Source organism: Oncorhynchus nerka, linkage group LG11 (genome assembly GCF_034236695.1).
Source record: "Oncorhynchus nerka isolate Pitt River linkage group LG11, Oner_Uvic_2.0, whole genome shotgun sequence".
Taxonomy (NCBI): Eukaryota; Metazoa; Chordata; class Actinopteri; order Salmoniformes; family Salmonidae; genus Oncorhynchus; species Oncorhynchus nerka.
Genome location: NC_088406.1, coordinates 23763416 through 23774313, shown reverse-complemented (window position 1 = coordinate 23774313; position 10898 = coordinate 23763416). Strand labels below are relative to the sequence as shown.

Below are 10898 nucleotides of genomic sequence, written 5' to 3'. Positions count from 1 at the left end.
TATTTGAGTTGAACTCTGCATGGACTATATTGGGTAAGCCTAGATACTGCAGCTTTAGCCTGATAAACATCTGAAAGACTATTCACTCACCAAGTTAGCATATTTATACACATTAGAAATAGGGAGATAATTTGAACAAATAGGACATTAGGCAATGTTTAAGATGTTCAAATTAATGATTATCTTTATAATTCATTCATTTATTCGTTTTTATTTATGTATATCTTTTTTGGAGGGGAGAGTGGGTAGGCTACATACAATTACCTGATTTTGCCTGTCGTCGAACGTCCATACATTTCTCTGTAACCTACATACACACCGCATAGTCTGATCATGTTAGGTACAGACTGTACTGGTGCTCCACCGGATCTTGCGAAGTGCAGCCAGGAAGCGTCATAGACTCCACGTCGCCAAGAAGACTCTCCGCTCTAAACTAGTCTACCAGCCCGACTCATTTCTCAGGGTGGTCGGGCACTTTGGCCAAACACTACCCGCAGACGTAGAAACATGGTAAGGAAATGAAAACATCGATGTTGAATGATGTGCAACATATATTTAGAGTGAAAGTATTGACAAAGATCCGCTGCCGCTCAGGCCAGTCGTGTTAGGCATTTTTTTATTTATATGAATAGCTTTTTTTACGATTGCTACCTGATTGAAAACTAATTTAGACCACATCCAATGAATTAACATATGCCTGGCTAGTTGTGAATGAAGATATTGCAGAAACTCTAGAAATGGCAATAATGTTACAATATGGTATTCAAAAGAGTCATGAAGTCTCTGATCGATTGGTCAGTTACTAAATATGCTAGTACTTCAATATGTAACTTTACATAACGATTTTTTTCCTTAACTACCTTATCGCAAATGGCTAATGCCTGGGAATTTCCAGACCAGAGAGAATCATTCATGCACCTCAAATGTGGTGGAATGACAGACACGCCCCCATATTAACCCTCCCCACAAGCTGTACAGTTGACTTGGTGCCACTTTGTGAAACTGTAGGCCGACAAGTGTATAGCTGTTATGGTTTGGATACACTTATAGTTTTATTGATAAGCGTAATCAGACTAACTTGAATACATGTTATAATAATAAAAAAAGGGGAAAGTGTATCCGACCTGTCTCTATAAAAACATACTCAGATCTGATCTCTGTCAAATCAGATGTTTTATTTATTGTTTCCGTTCAACTGATCTGCATATACATAGGAGTGAAGAGTAATCTGGTTAGTATCAAAATAAGATACTGTGTCTAGTATTGGTCTAGTATAAGTTAGGAGTCAGAGGTACAATATGACTTAATATATTGGGTCTCTCTCTCTCTCCCTCTGTCCCTCTCAGCCTCTCCGGTTGGACATCAAGCGGAAGCTGACCGCTCGGTCGGACCGTGTGAAGAGTGTGGACCTGCACCCAACTGAACCATGGATGGTTGCCAGCCTGTACAATGGCAGTGTCTGTGTCTGGAACCACGAGACACAGGTAAACAACATTCATTCTCATTTAGGATTCACTTCTCATTCATTCATTCATTGTAGATCTTGCTGCACACTATGTTCTTGAGTGATATATGAATGGATTGTCTCTCTATGATGATGATAACCATGATGCTGGTGATTCTTTTGAATCTGTGTAGACCCTGGTGAAGACATTCGAGGTGTGTGACCTGCCTGTGAGAGTGGCTAAGTTTGTGGCGAGGAAGCACTGGGTCATTGCAGGAGCAGTAAGTGTTATAACACCCTTATAACTGCTTATAATGCATCTATCTGTCCTGTTCAGAGTTTTCCCATATCTCTCTCCATTTTAACCTTCTCCACCCTCTCTTCCTTCACCTTCTCCCCCCTCTCTTTTGCTCTTCTCTGTTCCTCCCCAGGATGACATGCAGATCCGTGTGTTTAACTACAACACTCTGGAGAGAGCTCACATGTTTGAGGCCCACTCTGACTACATCCGCTGCATCGCAGTCCACCCAACACAACCTTACATCCTTACCAGCAGTGGTATGTTGTGTTTGTCTCTTTCTTTCTCTCACTCTCGCTCTCTCTCTTTCTCTCTTTATATATACATAAATTACAAACATCAACCATTGAATATTGTGAACATGATCGTGTGTGTGTGTGTGTGTGTGCATGTTTGTTTGTGTGTCCAGATGACATGCTGATCAAGCTTTGGGACTGGGACAGGAAGTGGGTGTGTGGTCAGGTGTTTGAGGGCCACACCCACTATGTCATGCAGATCGTCATCAACCCTAAAGACAACAACCAGTTCGCCAGCGCCTCCCTGGACAGGACCATTAAGGTACATACAGTACACACACTAATCTTTGTGTTTGTACCACTACAGTTGTTGGTTGGATTATTGTCATGCTGAAGTGCTTATAGATGTGTAATGTTTCATGAATTCTATACAATTGTTGTAAATCATTACCACTACATTTCAGTAATACACTGGAGTATTCTTTGGCCCTTGGCTGTTGCAGGTGTGGCAGCTGGGATCTTCCTCCCCTAACTTCACTCTGGAGGGCCATGAGAAAGGAGTCAACTGTATCGACTACTACAGCGGAGGGGACAAGCCCTATCTTATATCAGGAGCTGACGACCGCCTGGTCAAGATCTGGGACTACCAGGTACACATGGAAATAAACATGGAAACACAGTTTATGTACAGTCGTGGCCAAAGTTTTGATAATGGGCCTCCTGGGTGGCGCAGTGGTCTAGGGCACTGCATCGCAGTGCTAGCTGTGCCACAAGAGACTCTGGGTTCGAGCCCAGGCTCTGTCGCAGCCAGCCGTGACCAAGAGGTCCATGGGGCGACGCACAATTGGCCTAGCGTCAGTCTGGGTTAGGGAGGGCTTGGCTTGGATATCCTTGTCTCATCGCGCACTAGCGACTCCTGTGGCAGGCCAGGCACTGTACACGCTAACCAGGTCACCAGGTGCACTGTTTTTCCTTTGACACATTGGTGCGGCTGGCTTCTGGTTTGGATGCGCGCTGTGTTAAGAACGGATGGCTTTCGACCTTCGTCTCTCCCGAGCCCGTACGGGAGTTGTAGCGATGAGACAAGATAGTAACTACAAAACAATTGGATACCACTAAATTGGGGGTAAAATTTAAAAATAAAAATAAAGTTTTGAGAATGACACAAATATTAATTTTCCCAAAGTCTGCTGCCTCTGTATGATGGCAATTTGCATATACTCCAGAATGTTATGAAGAGTGATCAGATGAATTGCAATTAATCACAAAGTCCCTCTTTGCCATGCAAATGAACTGAATCCCCCCAAAAACATTTCCACTGCATTTCAGCCCTGCCACAAAAGGACCAGCTGACATCATGTCAGTGATTCTCTCGTTAACACAGGTGAGATGTTGACGAGGACAAGGCTGGAGATCACTCTGTCATGCTGATTGAGCTCGATTAACAGACTGGAAGCCTCAAAAGGAGGGTGGTGCTTGGAATCATTGTTCTTCCTCTGTCAATCATGGTTACCTGCAACACGTGCTGTCATCATTGCTTTGCACAAAAAGGGCTTCACAGGCAAGGATATTGCTGCCGATTGTTTGGGGCACCCGGACAAGGTGAGCGCTATCATCAGTCCTGTGTCATGCCAACAGTAAAGCATCCTGATAATATTCATGTGTGTGGTTGCTTCTCAGCCAAGGGAGTGGGCTCACTCACAATTTTGACCAAGAACACAGCCATGAATAAAGAATGGTACCAACACATCATCCGAGAGCAACTTCTCCCAACCATTCAGGAACAGTTTGGTGACGAACAATGCCTTTTCCAGCATGATGGAGCACCTTGCCATAAGGCAAAAGTGATAACTAAGTGGCCCGGGGAACAAAACATCAATATTTTGGGTCCATGGCCAGGAAACTCCCCAGACCTTAATCCCATTGACAACTTGTGGTCAATGGTCAAGAGGCGGGTGGATAAACAAAACCCCACAAATTCTGACAAACTCCAAGCATTGATTATGCAAGAATGGGCTGCATCAGTCAGGATGTGGCCCAGAAGTTAATTGACAGCATGCCAGGGTGGATTACAGAGGTCTTGAACAAGAAGGGTCAACACTGCAAATATTGACTCTTTGCATCAACTTCATGTAATTGTCAATAAAAGCCTTTGACACTTATGAAATTGTAATTATACTTCAGTATTCCATAGTAACATCTGACAAAAATATCTAAAGACACTGAAGCAGCAAACTTTGTGGAAATGAATATTTGTGTCATTCTCAAAACTTTTGGCCACGACTGTACACATGTACACACAGTTTATATACACATGTACACACAGTTTATATGCACACGTACACACAGTTTTTCACACACTGTCAAACGAAGAATGAAACACATATGAATATGCACAGCACACACACTTTTCAGATGAGAAAATACACACACTTGAAGTGTTACGCGTCTGTCCTAGTGATGATATATATTGAGTTGACTGATTCTACTCTAGTCCTCTCCTCTACCTCCAGAATAAGACATGTGTGCAGACTCTAGAGGGCCATACCCAGAATGTGTCCTGTGTCAGCTTTCACCCTGAGCTGCCAATCATTCTCACAGGCTCCGAGGACGGTGGGTAGTGTAGTGTTTACCTTATCCCTTTAGAATGGAACAACAAGGTGTTTACCTATGTTATAACATAGTAATAACATTGTAAAGTTGTAACATTGTACCGTGGTAATAACATGGTGCTTTCTTGTCATGTTGACTAGTTCTAGTCTTCCCTGGATCCGTTACCTCTCCTCTCACATGTAAATCTCTTTCTCTCCACCCTTCTTCCACCTTCTTATGGACATACAGGCACAGTGAGAGTCTGGCATTCCAGCACGTACCGCCTGGAAAACACACTGAACTATGGGATGGAACGTGTGTGGTGTGTGTGTGGCCAACGAGGCGCCAACAGTGTGGCGCTGGGATATGATGAAGGCAGCATCATCATCAAGGTACCAACTTAAGGAAACTCTAAACTACACATCAAGAATGATGTGGGGTCAGTGATCTGACTATTAGTATCGTTGGTAATCATATAGAATGCTTGTATTGTTTTCATACAGGGCCAGTTTGATTCTGTAGGCTGACATATCACCCATGTATGTCCAAGTTGGATGTTCAGCTGAAGTTGAAATATTATGATTTGAACATCACTCCTTCTCTTCCTCTGTCTCATCTTCTTCACTCTCTCCCACCTCTTCTCCCTCTCTCTCCTCATCCCCCCCTTCCTCCCTCAGTTGGGTCGCGAGGAACCAGCCATGTCTATGGACTCTAACGGTAAGATCATGTGGGCCAAGCACTCTGAGGTGCAGCAGGCCAACCTGAAGGCCATGGGAGAGGCTGAGATACAGGATGGAGAGAGGCTGTCCCTGGCCGTCAAAGACATGGGCAGCTGTGAAATCTATCCCCAGACCATCCAGCACAACCCCAACGGCAGGTCAGGGTGTGCGTGTGTTACCGTGTTTGTGTGCATGTGTGTACTAGTTGCTCATCAAATGTAAAAAAATATATATACAGTACCAGTCAAAAGTTTGGACACACCAACTCATTCCAGGGTTTTTCTTTATTTTTTAAAACTATTTTCTACATTGTAGAATAATAGTGAAGACATCAAAACTATAAAATAACACATATGGAATCATGTAGTAAGCAAAAAAGTGCTAAACAAATATATTTTATATTTGAGATTATTCAAAGTAGCCAACCTTTGCCTTGATGATAGCATTGCACACTCTTGGTATTCTCTCACCCAGCTTTACCTGGAATGCTTTTCCAACAATCTTGAAGGAGTTCCCACATATGCTGAGCACTTGTTGGCACCATCTCAATTGGGTTGAGGTCGGGTGGTAGAGGCCAGGTCATCTGATACAGCACTCCATCACTCTCCTTCTTGGTCAAATAGCCCTTACACAGTCTGGAGGTGTGTTGGGTCATTGTCCTGTGGAAAACAAATAATAGTCCCACTAAGCGCAAATCAGATGGGATGGCGTATCGCTGCAGAATGTTGTGGTAGCCATGCTGGTTAAGTGTGCCTTGAATTCTAAATCAATCAAACAGTGTCACAAGCAAAGCACCACCATACCGCCTCCTCCATGCTTTACAGTGGGAACCACACATCCAGAGATCATCCGTTCACCAACTCTGCGTCTCACAAAGACACGGCGGTTAGAACCAAAACTCTCAAATTTGGACATATTTCCACCGGTCTAATGTCCAGTGCTCGTGTTTCTTGGCCCAAGCAAGTCTCTTCTTATTGGTGTCCTTTAGTAATGGTTTCTTTGCAGCAATAATGGTTTCTTTGCAGCATTTCGACCATGAAGGCCACAGTCTCCTCTGAACAGTTGAGGATGAGATAGATGTGCATGTATTTAGGCTGCAATTTCTGAGACTGGTAACTCTAATGAACTTATCCTCTGCAGCAGAGGTAACTCTGGGTCTTACTTTCCTGTGGTGGTCCTCATGAGAGCCAGTTTCATCATAGTGCTTGATGGTTTTTGCGGCTGCATTTGAAGAAACTTTAAAAGTTCTTTCAATTTTCCGCATTGACTGACCTTCATGTCTTAAAGTAATGATGGACTGTAGTTTCTCTTTGCTTATCTGGGCTGTTCTTGCCATAATATGTAACCTTTATTTAATTAGTCAAGTCTGTTAAGAACCGATTCTTATTTACAATGACGGCCTACCCCAGCCAAACCCAAACGACACTGGGCCGATTGTGCACCGCCCTATGGGACTCCCAATGTGATACACGACCGGAGGGACTTGGTCTTTTACCAAATAGGGCTATCTTCTGTATACCACCCCTACTGTACCTTCTCACAACACAAATTCCACAAACCTTTAACAAGGCACACCTGTTAATTGAAATGCATTCCAGGTGACTACCTCATGAAGCTGGTTGAGAGAATGCCAAGAGTGTGCAGAGCTGTCATCAAGGCAAAGGGTAGCTACTTTGAAGAATCTCAAATATAAAATATATTTAGATTTGTTTAACACTTTTTTGGTTACTACTTGATTCCGTATGTGTTATTTCATAGTTTTGATGTCTTCACTGTTGTTCTACAATGTAGAAAATAGTAAAAATAAAGAAAAACCCTGGAATGAGTTGGTGTGTCCAGCCTTTTGACTGGTACTGTATATATGCTATTTAGCAGATGCTTTTATCCAAAGTGACTTACAGTCATGCGAGCATGCATTTATATGTACTGTTGCGCCCCGGGAATCGAACCCACAATCTTAGTGTTGCAAGCACCATGCTCTACCAACTGAGCTTTACAGGACCATAAATGGACAGTATATATGTATGTGTGTGTGTGTGTGTGTGTGTGTGTGTGTGTGTGTGTGTGTGTGTGTGTGTGTGTGTGTGTGTGTGTGTGTGTGTGTGTCAGTGGAGGCTGCTGATGGCAGGATGGCCCATAATAATGTCTTGAAGGGAGGAAATGGAATGGTATCAAACGTGGTTTATATGTGGTTGATATCATTCCATTGACTCCATTTCATCCATTACTATGAGTTGTCCTCCCCTCAGCACTGGTGTGTGATCACACACTAACTAATGTCGTGTGTCTGTGTGTGTATGTGTATGTGTGTTACAGGTTTGTGGTGGTGTGTGGGGATGGAGAGTACATCATCTACACTGCAATGGCCCTGAGGAACAAGAGCTTCGGTTCAGCACAGGAGTTTGTCTGGGGCCACGACTCCTCAGAGTAAATCAAGTCAACCGCACACTGACCACTCATACACAGTCATCTATGGACCATCCACAGTCTAGTATGGTCAGGCTGACTTAACCACTGTTGTTTCTATGGCAGGTATGCTACTCGGGAGAGCACCAGCATGGTCAAAATCTTCAAGAACTTCAAGGAAAATAAGTCTTTTAAACCAGACTTTGGGGCAGAAGGTAAGACAAACATATCTATTTGATCCAGTATGAGCTGACTCCCTGTGTGTGTGTCTGCATGCAGATGGTATGCTGATGTGTTATACCTAACGATATGTGTGTATCATCCCCTGCAGGTATCCATGGTGGGTTCTTGCTGGGCGTGAGGTCAGTGAGTGGTCTGGCCTTCTACGATTGGGAGAACACAGAGCTGGTCCGCCGCATTGAGATCCAGCCTAAACACGTGAGTCGGCTACAGTATTTAAACTGTTATTAATCCACAGTTGATCTATATCAACTTTCAGACACGTGACCGTTTACAGATTATAGCAGGTCCAGACAGCGCCTAGCTCAGGTCAAGAGGGTGAGACAGCGCCTAGCTCAGGTCAAGAGGGTGAGACAGTGCCTAGCTCAGGTCAAGAGGGTGAGACAGCGCCTAGCTCAGGTCAAGAGGGTGAGACAGCGCCTAGCTCAGGTCAAGAGGGTGAGACAGCGCCTAGCTCAGGTCAAGAGGGTGAGACAGCGCCTAGCTCAGGTCAAGAGGGTGAGACAGCGCCTAGCTCAGGTCAAGAGGGTGAGACAGCGCCTAGCTCAGGTCAAGAGGGTGAGAAGCCACCTACAGCGATCCAACCCTCCTCTGACTTCCTCCCCACAGCGATACAACCCTCCTCTAAATTCCTCCCCACAGCGATCCAACCATCCTCTAAATTCCTCCCCACAGTGATCCAACCCTCCTCTAACTTATTCCCCACAGTGAGCCAACCCTCTTCTAACCTCCTCCCCACAGCGATCCAACCCCCTCTTCACAGCTACCAAACCCTCTTCTAACCTCCTCCCCACCCAAGCCTTCTCTACCCTCCCAACCCCTGTCTCCCTTAACCTCCTCTCCACTGCCATCAACCCTCCTCCCAACCCTTATCTCCACAGCGACCCAAGCCTTCTCTACCCTCCTCTCCACTGCGACCCAACCCTTCTCTAAACCCCTGTCCACAGCGACCCAACCATTCTTTTACCCCCTCTCCACTGCCATCCAACCCTCCTCTAACCCACTCTCAACTGCGACACAACCGTTCTCTAACCCCTTCTCCACAGTGACCAAACCCTCCTCTGACCTCCTCCCCACAGTGACCCAACCCTCCTCTAACTTCCTCCCCACAGCGATCCAACCCTCCTCTAACTCCCTCCCCTCCACACAAAAATCCAACCCCTCCTCCTCCTCCCCACCTTCCTCCCCACCACAGCGATACAACCCTCCTCTGACCTCCTCTCCACAGCGACCCAACCCTCCTCTGACCTCCTCTCCACAGCAATCCAACCCTCCTCTGATTTCCTCTCCACAGCGACCCAACCCTCTTCTGACCTCCTCTCCACAGCGACCCAACCCTCTTCTGACCTCCTCTCCACAGCGACCTCTAACCTCCTCCCCACAAACCTCCCCACTCTAACCTCCTCTCCCCCACATTGATCCAGCCCTCCTCTACCCAACCCTCCTCCTCTAACCTCCTCCCCCAGCGATCCAACCCCCTCTTCACAGCTCCAAACCCTCTTCTAACCTCCTCTACACAGCGACCCAACACTTCTCTAAACTCCTCTCCACAGCGACCCAACCCTTCTCTCCACAGCGACCCAACCTCTTCTGATCTCCTCTCCAACGACCCAACCCTCTTCTGACCTCCTCTCCACAGCTTCTCTAACCCCTCTCCACAGTGACCAAACCCTCCTCTAACCTCCTCTCCACAGCGACCCAACCCTCCTCTGACCTCCTCTCCACCCCCAAACCTCCTCTCCACAGCGACCCAAGCCTTCTCTACCCCCCTCTCCACAGCGACCCAACCGTTCTCTAAACCCTTCTCCACAGTGACCAAACCCTCCTCTGACCTCCTCCCCACAGTGACCCAACCCTCCTCTAACTTCCTCCCCACAGCAATCCAACCCTCCTCTACCTTCCTCCCCACCGCGATACAACCCTCCTCTAACCTCCTCTCCACAGCGACCCAACCCTCCTCTAACCTCCTCTCCATAGTGACCCAACCTTCCTATTCACGGTGACCCAACCCTCCTCAAACCCCCTCTCCACAATGACCAAACCCTCCTCTAACCTCCTCTCCACAGCGACCCAACCCTCCTCTGACCTCCTTTCCACAGCGACCCAACCCCACTCTGACCTCCTCCCCACAGCGATCCAACCCTCCTCTAAATTCCTCCCCACAGCGATCTAACCCTCCTCTAACTTCCTCCCCACATTGATCCAACCCTCCTCTAACTTATTCCCCACAGCGACCCAACACTTCTCTAAACTCCTCTCCACAGCGACCCAACCCTTCTCTCCACAGCGACCCAACCCTCTTCTGATCTCCTCTCCACAGCGACCCAACCCTCTTCTGACCTCCTCTCCACAGCGACACAACCGTTCTCTAACCCCCTCTCCACAGTGACCAAACCCTCCTCTAACCTCCTCTCCACAGCGACCCAAGTCTTCTCTACCCCCCTCTCCACAGCGACCCAACCGTTCTCTAACCCCTTCTCCACAGTGACCAAACCATTACATTACATTTAAGTCATTTAGCAGACGCTCTTATCCAGAGCGACTTACAAATTGGTGCTTTCACCTTATGACATCCAGTGGAACAGCCACTTTACAATAGTGCATCTAAGTCTTTTAAGGGGGGGGGGGGGTGAGAAGGATTACCTTATCCTATCCTAGGTATTCCTTAAAGAGGTGGGGTTTCAGGTGTCTCCGGAAGGTGGTGATTGACTCCGCTGTCCTGGCGTCGTGAGTGAGTTTGTTCCACCATTGGGGGGCCAGAGCAGCGAACAGTGACCCAACCTTCCTATTCACGGCGACCCAACCCTCCTCAAACCCCCTCTCCTCCTCTCCACAGTGACCAAACCCTCCTCACTAACCTCCTCTCCCCCTCTCCACAGCGACCCAACCCTCCTCTGACCTCCTTTCCACTGCGACCCAACCCCCTCTGACCTCTGACCTCCTCCCCACAGCGATCCAACCCT

At 46.8% G+C, this 10898-nt stretch overlaps 1 protein-coding gene across 1 annotated transcript in view; it reads left to right on the top strand.

Annotated features, from left to right (window-relative positions):
• Nucleotides 1–247: 247 nt before the first annotated feature.
• Nucleotides 248–10898, top strand: part of LOC115118101 (coatomer subunit beta'-like) — a 48917-nt gene continuing 38266 nt past the window's right edge. The window contains 12 exon segments of the mRNA XM_065024314.1: nt 248–510; nt 1347–1484; nt 1639–1725; nt 1876–2002; nt 2152–2300; nt 2482–2628; nt 4492–4591; nt 4820–4962; nt 5248–5447; nt 7606–7716; nt 7822–7910; nt 8027–8133. Coding sequence (XP_064880386.1) covers nt 508–510; nt 1347–1484; nt 1639–1725; nt 1876–2002; nt 2152–2300; nt 2482–2628; nt 4492–4591; nt 4820–4962; nt 5248–5447; nt 7606–7716; nt 7822–7910; nt 8027–8133 — 1401 coding nt within the window. The 5' untranslated portion in view covers nt 248–507.